The sequence below is a fragment of the Sylvia atricapilla genome, chromosome 8 (genome assembly GCF_009819655.1).
Source record: "Sylvia atricapilla isolate bSylAtr1 chromosome 8, bSylAtr1.pri, whole genome shotgun sequence".
Classification (NCBI taxonomy): domain Eukaryota; kingdom Metazoa; phylum Chordata; class Aves; order Passeriformes; family Sylviidae; genus Sylvia; species Sylvia atricapilla.
The window spans coordinates 34,631,456-34,655,655 of record NC_089147.1 but is presented as its reverse complement, the minus strand read 5'-3'; the positions used below and the strand labels follow the sequence as shown (position 1 = coordinate 34,655,655).

Sequence of the window (24,200 nt, the reverse complement as noted above, 5' to 3'; positions counted from 1 at the left end):
GTTCGGATCTTTACTGCACTGAGCCTGAAGAGAAATTAACTTGTCTCAGTTTGGTTCATATGTGGTAAACCCGAGAATGATCATTATGAGCACTTGTTCTTGTGCTGGGAGGTTGTAAGACTGTATCATTTTATTTGTCTTAAACATAATTTAAAAAAATAGCTGAAAGAACTTGAATTTGAAAATTCCCATGGATGAAAAGTGCATCCAAACACCTAATAAGATGCTTTAAAAAATTTCTTTGTTCTCTCTCTGTCTCGCTGCAAAAATGTGCACCATAGTTCAAGACCAGACTTCTCCAGCCTTAACTTAAAGTCATTGAGTCTTGTTATACTTTTGTCTACTAGAACAAGGAGCCCTCTGTTATCAGCATTCTTTTCCACATGGACTGAGCAGGAGTTTGTGGCTTTTCAATTTTCTTTCTCTTTGGTAAATTGGAGAGAGTGAGTAGAGAGTGAACTTGAGGCTTTCACTTTAAGATGTTTCAATCCTTTGTCCTTCTTGTGGTCCTTGGAGCCCTCTCCAGCATATCAATGTCTCACTTGAATTGGGGATGCCAGAACAGGATGCTTTATTCTGCTAGCAGGTGCAAAAGTGCCAAGTGCAGGATTGAAAGTAACCAGTCTTTTCCTAATTATATTGTTATTTATGCACCCAAGAATATAACTAACCCTTTCAGCAATAAAGTTGTACCAGGAGTTTCTATAGCTACTGTGCACTTGATAATTGACCATGTTAATGTCCTCCTGGAAGGCACTGCTTTCCAAGGTAGAAACCTGCCTTTTGTAAATACAGTCCCATGCCTCTTGCTAAATACACAATCTCTCTTTAGCTGTAGTGAAATGGCTGGCTCGCCAGCCTAGTCTATGAAGCATCATGTCTGGTCTTTGAATTATTTGCTATTTTTCATAAGTATTAATTTACTGCTCTTTCAGATTGTTGCTAAGAAGGTTACACATGGCTGTGATTTGCTCCCTGAAGTCCCCATTATGGACACTGTGATGATTCTCCGTTTGCAGGGAGGGGCCAGGCAGCACTTCCTTAACGCTGTGCTAGTAGTGGTTTCATAAACTCCTGTGAGTAGATTACAGGAGACATTAGCTAGGGTGGGTAAATTCAGAGACTGAATTTCTTTCATCTCTGCTTTTGAGCTAAAGCACATTAGGGGAAAGTTCTGTTAGGGAATACATATTGCTGCTGATTGTATCATTTTTCTTTTCAGGCTTAATTGAGTGCTATATTTTCCAGAACTGCCAGGGTCTCTGAGTGCTTGGTTTCAATGTTGAAGACAAATGATTGAGTAATTCAAAACACCAGTAAAAACCAAACCAAACTCAAACCCCAAGAAAAACAATAATAATCAGGCAAGATGCTTGTTCGTATTTGCTTCTGTAGCAGAAAAAGTACTGTAATGTTTGGGGTTTTTTTTCTTTCTTAACAAATCCATTTCTTGGATGCCTGTGTAGGAGAATGGGATATCCTTCACCTTCTGGTTTGGTTTTTTTTTTTTTTTTTTTTTTTTTGCTCTTGTTTGTAGCTTTTAGAAGATAGAGATAGGGGTTGATGGAAACAATAATTTGAGTTTGTGGCTGAAAGAGCCTATTTTCAAGTAGTAATGCAATAAATACATTTCTATGGGAGCCACCATTTCAAACCTTTACAGTCACCATGAGTATCTTGTAGGTTTTAATTTTGTTAGTAACTGTATCCTTTAGGGTCTGATACTGTAGATCTTCTTTGTAAGTGGTCTCACTGAAGCTGTTGCACAAGGTGGGTGGGAGGGCTCTGCTCTGGCAGTGTAGGAGAGAAAAGGAAGAGATCGAAAGTGTAAGGACTTCGAGGCCATTATGTACTAATTCCTTCTGGAAAGAGACGATAAGGAGCTTTTCTGGTGGCAAGGTTGGCTGGTGTTTGAAAAACATGGCAAAGAGCATATAAATGTAGATTAAATGGAGATGAAACTGAGAGCTAAGCTGTAGCTTAGAGAATGTTCTTTGCTATTGTAGCTGCAAATATGGAAAAAAAAGAAACCAACGAGCAATTAGAGCAGACTTTTCAGCTCTAGCAAGATTCAGTGTGAAATGCTACCTCCTGTGATTATCAAGTTAGGTGACTGGGTGGTTTGATACAGAAGTTAGAAGTGAGGGGGATTACTCCAGGAAAGCCTGAATGTCATGCCCCAGGTCAAGTTCTTTTCTCCAGATTTGCAGAACTTCTTGTTCCTCTGAGTTTCTATATAAACCAGCTTCTGTGGTAAATCTTGTCAACATACTTTTGCCAAGTCCTGTCCAGTCTCTCAATGCCGTCTGTGAATGCTGCTCTCTTGGGGAACAGAACACCTTGTACATTCAGGCTGTATTACATTAACAAAGGTCCCAAATCTGTTTCTGTGCATTAAGACCTATAAAAGATATGCCTTAGCTGAGCCACTGTGGGAGTGTGGTACCCTGAGAGACTCCTTCGTGTCCACAGTTATGCAGTGTTCTGGTAACTGCTTTGTGCCTGTGGTGAGATTGATGGGGGATATGCACCAGCTTGCAGCTTGGCCCCTACTCTGCTGTTTCTCTTCTGGGAGCCTGCTTGGACATCCTGCTCAGACTGCAGCCTTGGACAGCAACCTATAGCATGTTGCTGCTGTCTGCATTATTGCAGTAGGCCGACATGTCATGTGGTCTGGAATAGAAGTTTATTCTTAGTTTATTACTGTCTCTGCCTTTAAATAAAAAAAAAAAAAAAAAAAAAAATCCAAGAAGAAAACATAGCTGCACTCAAGAGGTGACCTATAACTTCCACAGCATCCCACCTTATATCTGCTTCTGTCCTAACCAGAGCATGATTTCCTACATAGCACTCAGCAAAGCAACTTTCTCTCCACACCTGTGCTCTGTCTCCCTGTTGCCCATCCTTTCCATGTCTTACCTCCTTATCCCTGTATGTTGGTCCTGTCCAGTGCAAGCCCTCAATTCTACTCAATTTCTGCATGTCCTGGGGAGCAGATAGACTGTAGGAATAAATGACAGAAGAGTAAATTGCTGCTGGTCAGCTGGTTGGTGCTTTCTTGTCTCTTGGTGAGGCAATGATACCTGACAGTCGAGCCACGAAACAAACACCTTGTTTGAATGTTAGATGAAGTACATTTGGGGTCTTTTCCAAACAGCTTTTCTGAAACAACACACGTATCGTTGTTTTGGATTCTGAGGAGCTGCCAGCTTTGTCCCAGCTCAGAGGGACATGTGGGGCTGTCTGTGTGGCTGCAGACACTGCAGCAGGATCCAGGCTTACCCATGACACTGCAGCTTGCAGGCGCTTCTCGCCCACTCATCCTTTTGTGCTGATGAATACTGTGACCCTGGAAGAGCTATGGTTTGGGTCATCTCAGTTTTGGCACAAGCAGGGGGTACAAGTATTGTTTGATCTGTTGGGCACTGTATGGGACCTGGGAAGAATCATACAGGGAGGGCTGGTTACAGGGAAACCTTACAGGGATTTGGCATTAGTTGTTATGTTACTCATCAAGACTTGCTTGTAGAGCCATTTTATCAGTTGAACAGGGGATCATCTGTTATTTCTTGTTAAAGAGAGTAATCGATCCTGGTGGTGTCCTTTAGTACAGTGTGTGTTGTTACCACCTGTAGAGTTTGAAATGAGAGATACAAGTTGATGGCCTGCTTGCTGCTCAGGTAATGGAAATATCTTGGGGGTAGCTTAATACATTTTGATTGGGATTGGGTGAATTCTGCATTACCTCAGGGGCATCATGTGTTAAAGGAGAAGTTAATAGTAAGTCTGACTCTTCAGAATGTAAAATGATTTGCTGTAACTGGCTGTCTGTGCTGGAAGCATTCGTCAGAGTCAATTCTTGTGTGTGTATGTATATAAGATAGTATCTGGCTGAAGTTTAAGTAATACAACAATGGCCACAGCAGGCTCTGTAGTTCCTGTCCTAATAACACAAACTACTGCAGAGCCTAAGCTTGAGCATGATTTGTTAGTGGCTCATGCCTCCTGGCAGAGTAGAGCTCTCCTCAAGGAGAGAGAGAGGGGAAATTACTAGTATTGATCTGCTTTATTCTTCAGCTTTTCATTGCATTTGTGTAAAAGCCTCAGAAACTGATCAAATCGACTTCTGTGCTTAAGTCCAGTGAATGTTAACACTGTTGCGTGGGGTTGTGATATCCTTGTCTGTAGTTTTCACTGGGTTTTTTACATGCAGATTCAGGACTTGAAGATAGATTGTTCCTAGGTTGAGGGGAAGAATCAAATGAGCTCTGTCCCTGGTAGTGTGTCTGCCTTTCTCTGCGTGGTGGGTAATGTTAACATCACATGTTAACAGACTATCCAGTGGCCTTTTCTGTTTGTGAGGGAAAAGAAAAGGTATCTTTTAGGATCCACTGCAGTTCAGTAATAGGAGATAAAGCAGTACAGTGCTTGAAAGGCAGAGTTTGATTAAAACAGTAACATCTGATTTGATGACAATATTTTGTCTTCATGTGGAAAAATAGAATATGAACTAACTCATGCCAGTGATATGATCCATCTGGGATTTTTTCCTTCCTCATTCCATGTGGGCTGCTTCTAGTAATGTTCATGGAAAATATGAAGTATGAAGAAATTTCTTTTTAAGCAATTCCACCTTTCCTGCTGGGATCGCTGGAGTTCTGTAGGTACACAACACTGTACCTCTGCAGTACTAGCAGATTAGGGAATACCCTGAGTATTTTTGAGCATAGCAGTGCTTTTTGATCAGATAAACTATTTTATTGAGGAACAGTCTAGTTGGAAGGACTGCGATGACACTTTTGTACTGTGTGCTGTCAGTGGATTCTGTGTCAGATCTTATCATCTCTGCTAATTGTGGATGAAGCCTCTTCCTTCCCTATGCCCCTTATTGCTCCTAAATTAGCAGACTTAAGTTATTAATTTTTTTAATGTAGTGAACAATCCCTATAATGATGAGTGGAGTACAAAATGTGATGTTGTGTTGAAAATGTGCAATTGATGGAGAATTAGTTTTCCTCTATTGGATTTTATGTCCTCAGCCTTCTAGTTGTCTGGTTAAATAAATTTTAATAAAAAATGTGTGTGGTTGGGAATCTTTTGTATCAGTAGAGATATTAGATGTACTTTTGCCTAGGAAGGAACAACAATTCTACTTCTTTCTGAAGTTAAGGTAATTGAAATTCAGCTTTTGTGCAGGTATAGAGTTCTGGCACTTTACTCTTTTATAGTGGACCCTTAAAATATTTTCTGGAACAGTTACAGAGACTTGTGTGATTTATTTACCCCTGCTAGCAATTGAATGGTGGAACCTATTCAGTTCTTGTGGATTCCTTAAAAAGTACTCAGTTGACCACCTGGGTCTGGGAATCACTCACTGAAAATCACCAGGATCCAAAGCAGCTCTGGCTCACTGACCATTAGTCAGGATCTGTGTTATCTGTAGGCTTGACTTAGCTGCACAGGTGCTGGATGTGTTTTTACCTAACATTTCCATGAGAAGTTATAATGCCTCTCAGAACAACTAGGATGTGCTATGGATTCCTGGGTTTGTGTTTTATCAGTTGCAAGGTGACCACTGAGCTCCAGATGGAGCTGCCTTGTTTTGCCTGGGGGTTTGTGGCAGTTCCATCTCAATGGTTATAATTAATCATAAATCTATTTTGCATTTATTTTCCTGAGTTTTGTCAGAAGTTCATGCCCTGTGTTGGTATGAGCACAGACCCATCTCTGAGTTAACTGAATGGTTCATACTGGGTGGAATTTTCTGGGCACTGCTGAGAGGTACTGTGCCTACATAGGGTTAATTAGCCCCTTGTGCTGCTGATACCTGATTTGAAAAGCAGTCCTGGTTTTCTTTTAACTACAGCTTAAGGTTACAGGGGATTGAAGAACTCTCAAGTGTTACAGTCAGGTAAAAGAACAGCGCTATTTACTATGATTTAGAATTATTTTTTAAAAGGAAACTTAGTATAAATAAAATTTGAATAGCATAAGAAAAAGTGGATTTCTGCCATAATTACTTTTTCTACATAAGTTTCTGCCTTAATTACCTTTATTTTTCCTTTGCATAACTCCTTACTTCATATCCATAATACAGTCTTATGGCCCATATGTATATTCTTTCCAGGACACAATATTCTGAATCTGTCTAGATTTTGGCATTGCTTCAACCACATGAACTGTGTAATATCAGTGAAGATGAAGAACATAATTAACCAAACACTAAAGTTTATAATACGACAGTTCTGAATAGCTTACCTGAGAGACTGTTGAGAAACCTGGAAACTTCCATCTAAATACAGAAGCTAAACAACTGTTTAAACAGTAACTTCCAAGTGAGCTGATTTAAATTTGCTTTCTATTCATTTCTGCTTAGGGTTTGTAATTATTTAAGGACTTGAAGCCAGGTTTTCAGGATTAGCTAGTGTCCAACCAAGTGGTATATTGGTTAAGCCAGTTTATTGGTCTAGTGAAATGAATGTAATTATGCCAAATTACTGCTGAACGTTGTGGTATAACCCCTAGGATTTCAGTCTTGCTTTTAACCTAATTTTTTTTTACCATTTTTTAATCTGCTCATGCAAATTATTTCAAAATTGAATCCTTTCATCTAATTCTAAATACTAACATTCTTTATCTGACTGTTCATTTCATTAGTCTTCCATCACCACATTTACCCAATTTCTTCCTCTGTCCCTCAACAGTGGGGAAAATAGCTATAAATATGGATAAGGTCTTCAGCCTTTGGGTTATTTTATAACTTCCTGTTTTATTTGTTTTCCAGTGTCTGTGCCTAATTAGAATATTCCTTATATCTGTCAAAGTTGGGTTTAATTGCCATAAATATGAAGCTTCTTGGTTTTAATGTGCTTTGACCAGCTGTTACAACAAGGGGTTTTGTTGTTGTTTTCTAGGCAAATTTAGAAAACAAAGCAGTAAATGGCTGCAGACCAGAACTCATGGAATGCAGTATATGTGGTCATGGTGAAAAATACAGGGTGAAGACAAACCAAGCAGTACCCATTGAAAATGTGCAGTCTAAGGAGAAAGAAAGAATGACTGGCATAGAGGCAGAGAATTGGGCACATAACGAGAAGCCATCCTTTGGTGTCCACGTCAATGGTGACATCCATGGAGCTGTGACGGGCACTGAACACTTGAAGTACACTGACCATGGTGAAAGAGCAGCCTCTCCCAGTCAGTTCACTGAGCCAAAAAAATCCTTGGTGCACACCATCAAAAATGGCATAAAACCCCTGCATTATTCACCACCAGAAGCAGTTGCTTCACTGGAAAATGTATCTGCAGAGGAAAGGACAGATTTGACAAGCACCTCCCACATGCAATGGCCGAAGGGTAGCAATCTGAATAATGTAGTAAGCACTCTGATGAGTAGCACCAGCTGTGTTCACCCAGAAAACCAAGGGAATGTTTTAATGAGGAAAGAGGAAAACTGCACCTGCAGCATCTCTGAATATTCTGATAAGTCAGTTTTGCAGACAGGTTCTAGCTTGGACATGCAAGAAATCTTGTGTTGTCCTCTGCTGCCCGAAGAGGAGCTGCAGGCGGGGAAGGATGGCTTAAAAGTACCGAATGTGGAGACACAGCCTGAGAATTCTGTGCTCCAGCCCACTTTCTTGTCCCTGATTAAAACCAGAAATTTAACTCTGGAGCAGGTTGTAGCTATTGAAGCTTTAACACAATTGTCTGAAGCTCCTTTAGAAACAACTTCACCAGCTAAAACTGAAAGTACTGAATGTACAGGAGAAACAACTTCCAGCTTGCTCTATAGTTTCAAAAGGGATATCTCATCCTCCTTTACATCCTCTGCATTGCAGGAAATCAAAGACACTTACTTACAAAATGAGCAGCAGCTCTTGGCTCACTGTGCTCACTCACAGAAGCAGCTCCCTAATAAGGCAGTGTTATACAATAGCCAAAGTTCAGTGTCTGAATTGTGTGATAAACCTGCCAATCTGGCTGGTGAGATGTATGAATTGCAGTTATCCTCAAGAGATACCAAAACTTTATCTGACTCAACATCTAATGCAGCATTGTTTTCAGGATATGATCCCAACAAAAGCTGTGCTCATGAGCCAGTCACCCTTGCAGGGTATTGCAATGCTTCATGTGATGTCCAGCAAATAAGGAATAACTTGGAAGCTCCTGGCCAGCTAGAGCAAAAGCCAATATGTGATGATTTGAAATTGGAAGGTAGTTCTTTGATTAAAGAAGGAGGAATTCACAGTCAGGATGAAGAGGATGTAGCTGCGCAGCTAACTCAACTAGCAGCACTGATTGAATCCAATCAGACAAACCCAGAGCAGAAGAACGATATAAAGGCATCACTGCTTAATCTAATATCACATGAGAGGCAGCCAAAATATAACCAAGATGTGTTGCAGAAAAAAGAATCTTTGTTTTTTAGGCATAATTATAGTTCCTTATTGTTGAAGCAAAAGCAAGCAACAAATAAGAAAGGAAATGCTGTGCCATGGAAACCAAGACAAAAAAAGAAGCCTCAAGAAGCACGCTATCAACAAAATAATCAAAACCAGCTGGAGCTGTTGTCATGCCAGCATAGTGAATTGCAGGACATTTGGATATCATCAAAACTGCACAAGCTTGGTCAAACCATGCCACAGGACTCCAGGGTAGCTCTGTCTGAAAAGAAATCTCCAAGAACCAAAGTACAGAGAGTGCTCAGTCAAAATACTTTAGCATCACAAGAAAAAACTAGATTATTTCTCCCACAAGCACAGATAAAATTCCACAGGTGTTTACCTGAGGCACCGCAGGAGAAAAAAAAAGACAGGTTGTTTGGCTGTGAAGTGGGGAATGAGCAAATGAAAACTGCAGGCTCCAGTGACCCACTAGGCGCTGATCCACTGAAAAATGAAGTTGTTGCACGTAGCCAGCACAGCGACCTGTCCTCCCGTAATCCTCTGGCTGCTTCACAGCTGAAAACAGCATCCTTATTGAAAAGACCAACTGAAAATCTACAGATGTTTACAGAAAAATGTAATTCTCAGGTACAGCAAACAGCAAGTGTCAGTCAGGCACATCCTTTGCCACCAACTTTTAACCAGTCTAACCTGAGAGCTAACAAAATGTGTAGTGAAAACAAAGCCTATGTTCAGCAGGTCAGACAACAGGTAGATCCGAAGTCACAGGTGCTGCCTGTTCCCTGTGGTGGGGTCCAGGTACCAGGTTCTGCTGAAGCTCTCAGGAATATGGAGTGTGTGGGTGAGGTGACCGTTCTGACATCAACCAGTTTGGGTACTGACCACGCCCGGAGCACAGGCGACTCAGGGTGTTCCCCAGCAAAAAACACACTCAGCAGTTTCCTTGAATCACCTATGAAGTTTCTTGATACCCCTACAAAAAATTTAATAGACACACCTACCAAAAAAGGACAATCTGAATTGCCAACTTGTGACTGTGTTGGTAAGTGTTTTTGCTAACTTTTGCCTGTACATTTCAAATGGAGGTGTGCTTATGTTGCTTCCTTTCATGTGAGGAAGTGTACGTGACAGCTGTTGCACAACAATCAGTGTTTCACCATTAGAAGACAGGAGGAAATACTCTTTTTCCCCTCTTCGTAAGTTTTACTTGGTGTTCTTTGGTCCTGCAGAGTACAGCAGAATTGAATATTTTTTGTACTGCAGCTGACAGGTTTAAATCCTCCACTTAAATTTAAACCTGGAGGAAAGGGAGTTTTTCTGTTTGTTGTTCTGCTGTTGCTGACTCGTGCTTTATGTGCACTCACTGCTTTGTATCAGGTCATGATTTTGATGGTCTTGAACTGCTTTGTGCCTGATTGGGCTGGGCAGCAGCATCCCAGTGTATTGTCCTTGCTGCCTACATCTGTTAGACAAGCAGGAGAGCGTAGCTGGGGGTGGCCTTGTTCCTTGTCACTGTTAGTCCCGATGGCCATTGTGGGATGGCCTGGAAGAGTCCATGCCCAAGGCTCCTGACACCTCTGGCCACATGAGGAGAGCTCAGGTGGAGCCGTTTAGAGAGTGACTCTGTTACAGTAGGAGAGGTCAGAGCAAGCTGTGCAGGGCTTTGCAGACACAGCTTGGCTGAGGATGAGACATGCTGTGCTGTCACTGTCAAGGCACCCAGATGGCAAGACAGATCAGAGCCCTCACAGCAAATCGTCTGCAGGCAGATTTTTCACCTTGGCTTTTGTGTCCTGAATCAACAGAGTGCTTGTTAAGAGGCCTGGGTTATGTTTTCTGTTCTGTAGGATGTGACTATCAGTTAATTGATTTTATTGTCCTCAATTCCTCTTTGTCTAAAATGAATTGATGATGTTACCACCAACAAGGACAGTGGAAATTTTACATAGTCAGTGCATGCCAGGTCCTCTAATGAAAAGTTTTAAAGAATGCAAAATATTGCTATAATTAGGGTTTTACTTTATAACATTAAAAAATGCTAGCAGAATCATCAGAGGAAATAAGTATAAAATAATTTCAAAGCGTCTGAAGAGAAAAGCCTGTCATACTCGTTATTCATGATATTTCAGTGTCAAACTTTGTGTTCTAATTTGATTTGGAAGGCATTTCCGTAAACTGTTTCTAAGTTTACTTTTAATGGGGTAAGTAAATTTTGGATGTGCCAACATAGTTTTCTTTACCTGCTTACAGAGCAAATTATAGAAAAAGATGAAGGCCCCTATTACACGCACCTTGGGACAGGACCAAGTGTTGCTGCTGTGAGAGAAATTATGGAGAACAGGTGAGGAAAATTCAGCTTTTAATGTTCATTGTATTTTTGACTGTCTAAACAGGGAAGAAATAGAGCTCTGAGAAGTGAGCTGCTGTGTTTAGCTTTGTTTTGCTGAACTTTTGTCAGTACTTGTTTGTAACATGTTTTCTTGTTCAGATGTGCAAGAGGTGAGCATGAGCACTTCAGGTCCAAACTCGTGTGTCTTTTCTGAGCCCTTACAACCTCAGGGCTGGAGTTCAAGTGCACTGTGTTCTGAGATGCCCTTGAAGTCAGTAGGAAGGACAGAGATCAGCAGCTGGCAGAATAAGGTTTTCTGGTGTCCTACCTATGAAGAAGCTGCAGCAAACTGGAAAGCAAAAAGGTCATATCAGTGACTAGGATTTATATGCAGATAAACATTTCCTTAGTGGCAGAGGTTTATCAGAACAGAGATGTATAAACTCTTCTTGCAAGTAGGCTTTTAAATTGAAAGGATGATTTTTTTTTTTTGCTTTTTAAATACTTTGTTTTTCTTCTGTTCTCAGTAAAAATAAATTTGTTAATCTTTTATTGAAAATGTTTCTTTGTTTAAAATGGTCTACAGTAGTTTGTTTTACTCGTGAACTTTTTCTAATGCAGGTATGGAGCAAAAGGAAGTGCTGTTAGGATTGAAGTAGTGGTTTATACAGGAAAGGAAGGAAAAAGCTCTCAGGGGTGTCCCATTGCCAAGTGGGTAAGTTTTTGTATTAAACTAATAAAGTTGTTTTGTGTGGCTTCAAATGATGCGCAGTCCTTGACCTCAAATCAAATCTGATCTTTAATGAAGATCTAATTTTTAATTGATTGGAAAGTCTGCCTGAATGATGAAGCTAAGGAAAAAAATTTTTTGTTATCTTTTGTGTTTAAATTTAGGGTGTAGTACTGTATGTTATGCACTGTGGTTTGAATGAGTGTGAAAGGGAGGGGTTTAGCAGAGATGAACAAGGGTAGAAATATCATGACAGTGTCTGAAAGTTGGAGTGTTTTTTGAAATACATCACTGAGAATTGTGAAAGAGCGAAAAGAAGAGAAGGTGGGTGGGTTGGTTGGTTGAGGGAGTTGGAAAATTATCCAGGAGCATTTTTGAAAACCCTTCTCAGTTGCATGACCACTTGAAGAAAAGAGAGAGAAGGAAGAATTTCAGTCTCATATGCCAAGGGGTTCATTACTATTTTTGAGGAACTGAACTCTGTATTTGAATATGTAAATGCTTTGATGATAGGTTTCACCGAAGTCTTGTCTTGCATTGCTTCATAGGAGCCAGGAAATGAGGTAAGAGACACATGCTCCAGGAGAGAGCTTGGAAAGAATTGATTGCCCTTAATCTTTACTGAAACCACTGAGGGAGGTAAAAAGTAGACTGGAAATCTTGTAAATGGAGTTTTGGAAAATAATAAAAAGAACTTGGTTGTTAAAAGAACAAAATGTGTTGGTGTATTTAGGAATTTCAGACTTGATTGAAAAAACTGTGAAGGTAACTGTACAGTTGGTAGGGTAGTATTTGTAACTACATGCCAAAAGTAAGGTTATTGCATATTTTATGAGTGAATTTGCATATCAAACATTTACTGCTTGTGCTTGAACAGTCAAAATGTGTTTTTTATACTCCAATATATAAACTGTTTTCTGAAGGGAAGCACATATGTGCTTGTGCTTCAGTTAATATTTAATAACAAATCCTGTATCCAAGAATGGAAGAATGTTTTTCCAGGTCTGGTTGCTGTGTGACTGTTCAGTATAAGTGAAGGAAGGGAATCCCTGAGATCTCTTGTAGAACTCTTTCATCCTGTATAAGATGCATTTTTTGGATTCATATTCTCAATGTGTTGCATTACATTTTCATGAGCAGTGCTACTTTTAATCCTTTTATGGAGCATATTTGGGTTTTGGCTATAACCAAAGAAACTGGATGGTGTGATTTGTTTGAAACCATCTAGAAAAAGTTTGCTGTGCTCTTTGATACTTGCAGCCGTGAGCTCTGGAGCTGCACAGGGACTTTCACTTACTCATTTCCAGTGTCCTTTGGAACAGACTTATTTCTGCTTTGCAGATGGACATGCTCTTGCCCTTAGGGCTCCCCAGGGACTCTCTGCTGAGAGCTCTGGGATGGAGCTCTGCTGAAGCAAACTGGGTAGAAGTATGCAACTTATCTGTTGATCACACTGAACTGTTTTTTCACAATTAGTTTTCCCTATTTCCACTAGGTTATTTTTTCTTTTTGGTTTATTGGAGACATTTTAAAATTCAAGGAGGTTTTCTGAAATACCTGTGTGTAGGCGAATCCACGGACGGCTGGGACAAGGAATTCTGCTGACCTGTATATTCTAGAACATGTGGTTTTATTGCAAGGGTTGTGGGTAAAAAGGCCTTGCCTTCAGCCACCAGCCTGGGCTGGAGGGGAGTCCCAAAGAGAGAGGGAGAAAGAACAGCAGAGTGAGAGCTGAGAGAGAAGGGAGTGAGAGAGCAAAGTGGCAGGGGGAAGAGAGCAAGAGAGCAACAGTAGGGGGAAGAGGAAGGGTAAGAGTTAAGAGGAGAGGTAAGAGAGTTAAGAGTTAAGAATTAAGAGAAGAGGTAAGAGCAAGAGTTAAGAGGTAAGAGAGTGAAGTCCTTGTTACAATACATTATATCTTCTTTTGTGATGACTATCCTAATTTACAGTGACCAACCAATACAAGACACAAAATCTTATAGAATCTACATACAGCCTATAAGAACTACTATATTACCATACTGTTATATTTTAAACTCTAAAAACTACTCTTTAGACTTCTGTTTTGCTACATTGACCTTTGGATCCCTTAGCCAGCAGAAAGGTATTGTTCAATCAGAAGGGATTCTCCTTCACCTAGCTAGACCATTGTTTTCAGGTTCTGTAGTAACTAAGACTCAGTATGCTACAACTCAATGTAAGCTTTCATTTCTATTCCGATTATAGGTTTCATATTTTCAGAATCTTTTGCTAAGCAATTATATTTATAAGGTTTCCCTGATTCATCTTCCCCAACACCTGTGTCCATGCATTTTTCTGTTAGTGACTGCATTCCATAATACTGTCTCCTAACTTGCAGAATTATTTCTTTCATTGTTTTAATAATAAGCATCTCTTCTGTATTTTTTTAATGTATTATGTTTTTAGGGTGATACTTTGCCCCTCTGGATATGAACAAGAATGCTCCTACATTTTCAGTAAATACTGCCCAGGATTGGAAAGCCTGTGCCTGTTCTATGTGTAGGTGTCAGTCTGACACCCACATGAACTGGGGAGACGAGCTTGTGAATGTTTTCACTGCATGAGGCAGCAACAACATTGCTTGACCTCTGGGGTTTTGTCTTCTCTCCATCAATTTGTGTTGTCTCATTCGTTTGTCTAAACAGAATTAATAGGGTTTTGCCACAGATTGGCAATGTGTGAATATCTGTGTAGGTGACAGGTGTGTGGTCAGAAAATAACTTACCATCCTGGGACACTTGCTGGGGTAGATGTATTCTTCCTTCCTTTCTGTTTGGATTTCTTTTGCTTTATCCAACTCATCATACTGTTTTGCAGTATGTTAAAGAAAAGAAAGCTTTGAAGTACTGAAATGACTGGCCTGTCACTCCCAGTAGCCCGTTGGTGTAATGAAAGGTTTCACGTTACTGTACATCCCTAGAACCAGCCAGTGGTGACTGGACTCACTGGTCCCACTGTTTGATCAGAGCTTTAGCTGGTAAAAACCATGTGTTGTGGTTTGGTTTTCTCCTGTTCTGGGTGATGGTAAATTACAGTTACCTCAATTTATGTGAAAGGGTTGATGAATTTGTGAGTGGTTCATAAGTAGCTCACTGTAGGCATTGTCCTGAAGCACTGAAGCCAAAGGCACATCAGTGCTGACCTCAGAGGGAGTTAAGATTTGGATCTTGCTGGTTTTGGATTAAATCCATTTCCTGTGACTTTCTTCTCCTGGTTTCAGTGGATGTTGACTTGGATCACCTAAGGTATCATTGCTGTCTATTGCCTTCATTTGGAGTTGCAGTGCAATTTTTAAGGCTCCAGCTCTGGAAAAAAGAAACTAGAGGGAGAAGAAATGACAGAACCCTCCAGGTCAGGCCAAGGTTCTTTTTGCCAATATTGTATCTCTGTGGCTGATAAATAGCACAAAGGTGGAAGAGCAGGGCAGTTGCCTCCCAAAAGACTCACTTGGTTTGCAGTAATTCACAGCTTTGTGCTTCTCAGACTTGGAGGCAGTGTTTTTGTGTTCAGTTGCCTTTCATAAATGTCATCTTCTTTTCCCTTTCCTTCCTTCCCTCCCCCCCCCCCCCCCCCCCCCCGCCCCGAGACTGTTCCCTTATGCTGGAAGGTAAAATGCTGACAATAATGATTTCAGCCCTGTGCTCCATTCCCAGTAATTCCTTGCAGTTGTTTTTGCTTTTTCACTGTTGCAGAGCAGCGATTTGGCATTTTCATAGTGCTCTCAATTGTTATGCCAGATTCCCAGATTCTCATTCCTGCATGGTAATGCCCAACTCGGAGTCCATCTCTATCCAAAAACAGACGCACAGAAATGCTGAGCTGTGATTTGAGAAGTTTAAACTCCCCCTGTGCATCAGCTTTCCTGGGCAATCCCTGCCTTGCCCACACAGACACCAGGCTGATGTGATCACATCGTGAACTGATTGCTTCCAGGGGCTTTTTACAGAGCTGGGTCCTCTTGGGAACCCTCTGGCAATAATGTATTAAAAAGACAATGCACATCACATTTAATACTGCAGCTGTTTCATCCTTGAGTTTCTTTTGTAGGTGTCATCTGAACTTTGCAAAGTCCTGCTCTTTGGGGGCAGGGAATAGGGGGTTGAGTTCTGTGTGTGTTTGTTTTTTAAGATTTTCTTCTAACCACTTCTGTCAGGGCTTTAACTTCAGAAAAAAAAAATTCTTGAGTGTGCACTGTGAAGCTTTTCTGACATGGGAATCTTCCCAAACTTCTATGAACATCTGAGCCATATCTTCTCTGAATACTTTGTTGTTGTTGTTGTTATTGTTGGTTTGGGTTTTTTTTTGGGGGGGGGGTGTTTTGTTGGTTTTTTTTTTTAGTTTCAGTTTTTGAGTTTTTATTAACAATTGGATAATCCATTGTCCTTTTAGATCTGTTATCCTGGTGGTAGCCCTAATTTCTTTGAAAATACAGTGTTATGGTGCTTTTATGCAGTTTGGAAGTTGTTTCTTAGACTCTTTCACTTGTGTACTGTTTGCCAATTACCTTTTATGTGTTTTTTATTTATAGCTTGACAGATCCTTATGTTCTTTATGTTGGCTGCTTATGAATAGGCTGTATATCAATTAAAAAATAGGAGTGAAATAAAAACAGATAAAAAATCCTCAGTACTGTCCTGTACAAACACAAACCTGATATTAGCCACTAAAAATAATGTTTTTAGATCAGTGATTTCCCCACGATTATTATCAAGATTTTCTAGATCACTGAACCAGTAGGAATTTGTAACTAAATGCCAGAAACTACGATTTGTGAAGTGCTAAGTGAGCCTTAATAACAATAAACTGTTCTATAGAGGTAGAGATGCTTTTTGTTTCAATTTGCTGGTTTGGTTTGAGTTGAGAAAGTCATTGAAAGTGGGGAAATGGAGAAGTTTCTCCTGCTTTGGCTCTCTCTCTCAGTTAGTGTTAGTATTAGATGAGATGTGTAATTCATTAAAGGAAAATGCCTCTGTGATGTTTATTTTCTGCTCATGCTTGGCAGTTCCAAGGCCAGGAGTTGTGGTGCAGCCCTGCTTGGTAAGGGATGGTGAAGCTGTCATGTAATTTGGAACACAAGTGGGGAATTTTTAATATAGATTTGATAAAGACTTTAAATTCTGCTGGACTGACTGTCTCCTAGAAACAGGTGTAAGTAGGATGTGCAGCTCCATTCTGCTTTAAGCAGCCTACTGTACTTTGTGCTTTTATTCATTTATTGAACTGTCTTTATGATTAAGTGATATTCTCCATAGGAGAAGTCTTCAAGGAAATTGTTTTTAGCAGATAGAGAGGGTGGTTGGTGGGGGTTTTGTTCACAGTTTTCGATAATGTTTTATTTGGGCATTACTTTCTTGCTGTGGTGTTGTACCACATTATGATAGTGTGTGTAGCTGTGCAGGCACCATTTTCACTGTCAGCTAAATACAGAATTAGAGGGGTTTATTTTGGACAGAAATGTTTGTAACATCATCCAAAGTAAAGCTGTTCTTTAAGTAATAAAGTAGAAATGAAGGAGAAAAGCTGTGTTAAGGTAAACAAGGTTAAGAATTATTAATGAGCAAGACTTTTGGTATTATCACTACTTTATTTAAAGCAATGTGGGCTCTGAACAAACATTTCTACCAAATCAGGTGCAGCTTTCCATGGCTGCAGTCTGGCAGAAGGAGAACCTTGAGGGAGTGAGGAGGGGAAGGGCACTGGGAGCTGAGACGTGGATTTTGTTCTCATTTCTGCAGTACTGGTGGCGTGATTGCAGAAGAATCACTTACCCTGTATATGCTGCAATCTGCTCATCTGTAACCACTGCAACACCAGCGTCAGGAGCAACTGCAAAAGAAGTGTTTGCAGATGATTGCAGATACTGCACATCAGTGATACTCCTGCAGAAATGGCTAAGGAACAGGATTGGATTAACAGCAGCTGTTCAGAGCTAACTGCTTTGATGTAGTCTGCTAGCACCGAGAAGAGAGAATTCGGCAAAGTGGAATTATTTCCATTTTAATCTCTCTTAGACATGCTGAAAATAAAAGGATGTAACATTTTCCAGTTAGAAAAGAGTTTTAATGCGATTTAGTGTGTGTCTAAGGGTCAATTGAGAAAAAGGAGGGCAGACTCACTTCTGTGACACTCTGGGTCATTTGTCCTGCTGTCACAGCAGCACCTGTCAGAACAGCAGCAGGATTGCACAGCACCTTGCACTGTTGGATTATTAAGGAATTGCAATGTAGCAGAGTCTTGTCCTGTGTTGAGCGATTTCCATATGTGGACTCTGTACAGAGGCAAAATCTGCAGGTTAGAAAACTTGGAGCCACAGTGCTGTAAATGAGTTTCCTGTTTCAGGAAATTACAGGGAACAGTTAAGTATGTTCTCACTTTCAAATCAATTATTTACTCCCTGAAAAGCAGACATAGTTAATTTTACTGAAGAGATTCAGAATGGGCTGGAGGGAATACTGCAGTGGAATCACATGGAAGTGAAAGGTGGTGAAAAAACCCTAAAAGGACCTTTTTGTTGGTTCTTTTGTTTGGGAGGAGGATTTTATCCAGTAATTTACAGAAGTGTATTTAACACACTTAAAACTTTGTGCCCTTTGCTAGAGGTGTCTGGTTTCTATCATGTTAATTTTAACACAGCTTTTCTGGTGATGGTAATTGGAAAGTAATTTCTCATCCATGTGGTAATTCAGCATCTGGTGCACTGAGCTTCTGCAGGCTGACATTTCGCTACTTTCCTAAGTCGTGTACGTGCTAATCTAGATAGACTGGTTTATGTCTTGGGACATTTTTATTCACAGTGTACTTATTCCTTGTTCCGGAGCTTCTGCCAAGGAAGTAGAACTTGAGCATTTGGACTGCTGAAGCAGGTTTTATTGATAGTGTAACTTTACTGATGCTGTTCATTGCAAACCATTTAGAAATTGTTTGAAAAAAGTGGGAGACAGGAGCCAAACTGCTGATGATAAAAAATTGTTAATAATGAAGAGGAGGGACAGGCATCATGAAGAGCAGGAAGGATTTGCAATCAGAACAAGTGGCCATTAAAATAATAGCTAAAATTCACTTGATAAATCTAAAGTCCCACAAAAAGCAGTGTTGTGGTTTCATATACACAGTGATGGACACTGGGCTGTTCATGCTCAAAATGATGGTTCATTAGACATCAACTTGTTCAGCTGTGAGGGAAACAGCAAAAGAAACTGGTGAGAATTATTGGGGAGGAAGAAAGAAATCATGGAACATAGTTCTGCCTCTGTGAGAAAGTATGTTGTTGCTCAGGCTGGCTGGGTCTGGTCCCCCATCTCCTGAAAGCACAGCAGAGGTGGGAAAGGCAGGTTCAGACTAGCCAGCCTGGGAGGGAGGCAAGGGGAGAAGAAAGCAGGGCTCTCTCAAGTCTCCAGTGGCATGGAGAGCTGAACAGCAATATCTTACCCAGTCTCATCATGGCCAAAAACTAGAGGGCACTGGCTGGGAGTGAGCTCTGCAGGAAGAAAAGGCAATGTTTCTTTCTTTCACGTAATCTGCAGTTAAGCTTTCCGGGTAATGTAGTGAGTCGTGGATTGCTGCACGGATTTAAGTGGAGCAATTGGAGAAGTGGAGAAATGCAGAAAAGGCAAATCCTTGAAAAGCTGGGAGGGAGCACATCCCCTGAGCTGCTGGTGGATGCCTGGGCTTCACTGAGAGGTGCCTGACTTCACTGAGAACCATCTCCATGTCCTAGTGCCTTTTTTGCTGCTTATCCATAGCAGCTGCTGTCATTCAAGGTCAGGATAAGGCTGGACAAGACAATCTACTGCTCTGACCTCGTTCTTGTACTCCTCAATTTTTAGAATCCGTTTCTGTCTCCTGACTATCCTTTGATGCAAAGGTGTGAAAAATCTTAACTTCTCTTGTTTATCCCATAACTTTTTGCTAAATTGCTGGAGCAAATTCTGCTGCATAAGGCACCTCTTCAATAAATAGGCTGTAGTTTTTGGCTCGTGCTTTCTGACAAGAAAATTGGGTAAGCCTAGACCTTTGTGGCTGTAGAAACAGGTGTATGTAGGTGGTATGTTGTTGATTGTGTTTGTGTCTGAGCTGGCCGTGGCTCACCTTGACAGCTTGCTTATATTCTCAGGTTCTGTTGTCTGAGACTATCTGGGCTAGCTGATAAAACTAATTACTTGAGCTGCTGCCTTTCTTTGGATGTACACATCAACAAGGACCCCTGGATAGCTGTAGGAATGCAGAACGTGGTAGTGGTGGGTGCACAACTACAGCACCAGAGGGATAGACAAAACTGGGGTTAAAAATGGTCAAAATAACGGAGCATCCTGCCCAAATTAGCAACCTGCAAGGATGATACTAATTGTACTGTGTGTCCATATGTGAGTGCTCCAAGGAAGCTCTGTGGAAGGGGCTGTGTCCCATGTCAGTGTTTCTTTTTGTCCCAGGCAGGTCATGTTTGCACACAGGTGAGTGGAGTGGGTAGCCTGTCACTTCATGCCCTGTTACTGAGTGCAGAACTGGGCCAGTGGGGATCAGTTGAGCTTTGTGGAGAAGTTAGGTTTTGTTCTTTCTGGAAGTTCTGTGTTGCAGCTGAAACAGATGCTTCATAGTTAATGTGAGAGTCTTGATGGATACTTAGCACTGATGACACTGAGGGCTTGCTGAAATGAGCTCCAGGGTGATCTGGCCCTGTGTACTTCTGAGAAACAGACCATGGCATCACAGAATCATTTAGGCTGGAAAAGTCCTGTAGAATCATTGAGTCCCATCATTAACCCAGCACTGCCAAGTCCACCATTAAACCACATCCCTAAACATGACATTTGCACTGTCTTTGAAATTCCTCCAGGAATGGGGGCTCCCTACTGCTCTGTGCCAAGCCTTGACAGTCCCTTCTGTGAAGAAATTTATCCTAGTATCCAATCTAAACCTTTCTTGGGTTTCTTTCAATCGAAACAGCTTGAGGCTGGTGCTATTGCTTGTTGCATTTAAATGTTATGTAATGCTTCACAAACTTGTTACAAGTCTGTTTTGTTGATTATGTTATTTTTTCAGTGTGAGTCAGACAGTCATGGTTAGCTTGTGTGGAAAAGCAATTTCAGGAGAAAGGTTTTTATTTTCCCGTTCTAAACCCCTAGCTTTTAAGTTCCCCCACTTAACAAATTATTACTTTCTCATGACTTTTAAATGCATTAGGGACCAAAATTAAACAAACTGAAGTATTCAATTATTTACTTAATCACTGTTGCTAACTACATCATAGAAATCATGAGTAATACCAAAAACCTTTGGATGCAAGGCTTGCCAGCTGATTTCTGCATTGTTCCTAATCTGAGGAAACATTCCAGAGTCAGTCGTCGTGCTCAGAACTGCTTTTCTGTACCTTGAGTGTGGCATTGCTGCAGATTTATCATTATTACACAAGAGAGATGCAGTTCATTACTTCTGTGAGCATGTCAGGGGTAGCACATGGAGGGAATCCTCAGTTCCTCTGGGAAAGCAGCTCAGCTCCAGCTCTGGCTGCACTGTCCCTGGCTGTGGGTCTGCTCTGGGGCAGAGTGGAGTCTTCTGAGCCTGGAACAGGTGGGAGAAGTGCCTGATCTCCGGGAACAGATGACCGGATGCTCCTGCTGTGGAGTTGGGGGAGCACACGTGTTGGGAGTTAGGTTTGTTCCTTTTTTACTCCAAAGAATTTTTCCCGGTAAGTTGCTAGGAGACAAAGTGCTTAGTGCTTGACCAAAACAAAGAGGTGGCCGGAAGTTTGGCGGGGGAGATAAGGGCAGGGCTGGGGGAGCTTCCCTCTCTCGCTCTCAGCATCACCTCAGAGAGTTCACAGGCAGGCTGCTGCTTGCTGCGGGAGGAGTTCGCTGTCCCAGCCGGGAACATGGCTGAGAAAATCGACCACCGAGAGACGCTGAGCTCGCCTCCCCCTGCCCTGCTGAGCCGGTCCTGTCCCGCCACCACCGCTTCTTCGGCACCGCCTTGAGATTTTCTGCTACTCTGTGGCCCCGCACTGCACTGTCCTGCCGGGACATCCCTGACATTCCAGCTACCATCGGTGGAGCTTCTGATCATCCACCAGCCCGGGATTTCTCCACCGTTCCAGCCTGGTGCTCTCAAAGTCCCAAAAGATTGGACTGTCTCGGGCTTTGTGAAACAAAGCCCCTCGAGGCTCCTGGCTCTGTTTATTATTAATGCCGTAGTAGTTGTTGTTTGTTTGCCTTTGTTATACATACTAGTAAAGAACTGTTATTCCTATTCCCATACCTCTGCCTGAAACCCCCTTTAATTTTCTAAATTATAATAATTCAAAGGGAAGCCCTGCCCCTTATTAGCAGATACCTGTCTTTCAAACCAAGACAACATGGTGTAACCTGACCTGCAGAAATTAAATTCGCACAACTCATAAATTCCTGTGCTGCCTTTGTGGCCTCAAAGCTGATGGTCTCTAAAATGTTTTGGGGTCCAATAAGTGCATTGGATTTTGTTCTATATACATAATGCAGCAAATTCCAGCTACATTGAACTCCAGGAAAAGTGTCGTCTTGGTTTAAAGGGAACAATAAATTTTCTTTGTGTTCACTTGTCATTTTTCCTGGACTCTGTTTCTAGTTTATAGCTGTAAGAGAACTTAAAAAGGGCAACCTGATGTTGTACAGTACCAGATAGTGCTATTGAAGTTAGAGCCTAGAAATAAATTATTTTTAGAAATTAAAAAGTAAAAGCATAATTTCACACAGAGTAACAAATTAAGTTGTTCTGGCGTGAAGGAACTGTGCTGCCTTAGGAATGTGAAACTCACATTGATGTGAGAAATGTGTATTGTATATCAGCCATAACACATTTCTGTAAACCTCACCTAAATGTAATGAATTAGATTATTTTTCTTTCCTTATAAAACATACTGAACTGTTGGGGAGTCACAACCAGGACTCCATTTGAGGAATGGTCTATCAGAGGCATTTATTCATATTCTCCGTAAGCTTAAGGCCGATTGTAAGAGTATATAATTAACTCTAGAAGGGCCATTCTTTATCTCTTGACACAATTAAACTTTAAGCTTGCTTCTTCCTGCTCAGCCTGCACAGATGCTCTCTGCAACTGTTTATCTGTTGCAAACCTTTTCATTTGCAGATGAAGTGCAAGTGTGCTTTGGTCCCTGCTTTTAATGAGTCCAAATAACTTAGATATTCAGAGGTGATCAGGCTAGGGGGGTCACATATGAATGACAGTTGCAGATCTGGCAGCAAAGCAAATTTCACAGCAGTCCAATAGGCAATCTGCCCGAATGCTCAGATATTTGGAGCATTTGAGCATTGGAGGTGTTGAAAGAGCAAGTGAACTATTGCCTTCTTGCTTTTTTGGCCCAGTGCTTTTGTGTGTTACCTGTGGGAGCTGTGCTGATGGAGAAGGTGCTGGATGAAGGCCAGGCTGAGCAGCTGCACGCCCGGAGCAGCAGTGCAGGGCTTGGGCACACACAGCAGAGTGTGTGGGTCCCCAGCCTGTGTATGACGGGGCTGAGGAGGATGGAGCACCTACTGCCTTAGAGAGGTCCAGGCCTATGGTGTTTGAAGCTTCTCGCTGCAAAGTTGACACCTTTGCTGGAGGCTTTGTGTAGGCTGTGCTTGCTAAACACATTAGATGAATAAATCAACCTGGTTTTGAAGACTATGTTTTAGTATTACCTGGCTTTAATGCATTTTTGGTGGTCTTAAATGCAGCTCTGTTTCAGATTGTAGTAAAAATCTAAATATGTGGGAGTAGGACTATAATTTTTTCCCATTTTTATTCAGTGGTCTACTGTACTGTTCCATACTGGTTAGTTTGTGTGTGTGGAATAAGGTTGCTCTGTGTACCATACAGGTTAGTAAGAGCTCCAGTCCTCTGAGAACTTTAATATAAGTAGCCTAGGGATATGTTCTGAAAAATCCCATTCCTTCCCTCTCTAAGAGCACAGTCTGTTTCACTGTTGTCTTCTAATTCTTCTTTGCAAGGTTGGAACCATATTAGATACAGATCTGTAACCCTAGTAGCTGCCCTAGCACACGCCTGTGTGTGTGCTTTTGAAGTGTGTTTTCACATACCTGCCTTATGGAGTGTTTGGCACTACGTTTTCTGTCATATTTTCAAGGCAATGTTAGGTTCTCAGGGGATCTGTTGTCCTTCTGGAGGTTATTTTCCTTGTAATGCATCTTCTTTATTCTTTGAGTACAGCACCTAAAATATTACTCATCCTGTAAAATGTATTGCTATTTCTACTGCAGGGATAAAGCAACAAGCAACATAAAATCATGTTCTACACCAGAGCTGAGTGTGTGATGCTGTCCCAGTCCTGTTTGCAATGAACACTCTCGGGCAGCATTTCTTGCTTTTCCAGGCCTCACTTGTCCCAGAGAAGAGCAGCTCATTAGGTGATGCCTGTGCTTAGCAAAGAATCCCAATGATTGTTGCAGGTGATCCGAAGGAGTAGCGATGAGGAGAAGCTGCTGTGCCTGGTCCGTCAGCGTGCAGGGCACCACTGCCAGACAGCCGTGATCGTGATCCTGATCCTGGCCTGGGAGGGCATCCCGCACCTCCTGGCAGACACGCTGTACAAGGAGCTGACACAGAGCCTGCGCAAGTACGGCTGTCCCACCAGCCGCCGCTGCGCCCTCAATGAAGAGTGAGTCCCTGCCCTCTGGGGGCCCTGCTCTCTTCTGAGTCTTCAGGAGTTCAACTCCTGCATCTAAAG

At 41.5% G+C, this 24,200-nt stretch overlaps 1 protein-coding gene across 1 annotated transcript in view; it reads left to right on the top strand.

Moving 5' to 3' along the window:
- The window catches only part of TET1 (tet methylcytosine dioxygenase 1), a 57,142-nt gene that overhangs the window by 16,336 nt on the left and 16,606 nt on the right, over window positions 1–24,200 (top strand). Inside the window, 4 exon segments of the mRNA XM_066324391.1 lie at window positions 6,915–9,447; window positions 10,656–10,746; window positions 11,356–11,449; window positions 23,923–24,131. Of these exon segments, the coding sequence (XP_066180488.1) occupies window positions 6,915–9,447; window positions 10,656–10,746; window positions 11,356–11,449; window positions 23,923–24,131 (2,927 nt within the window).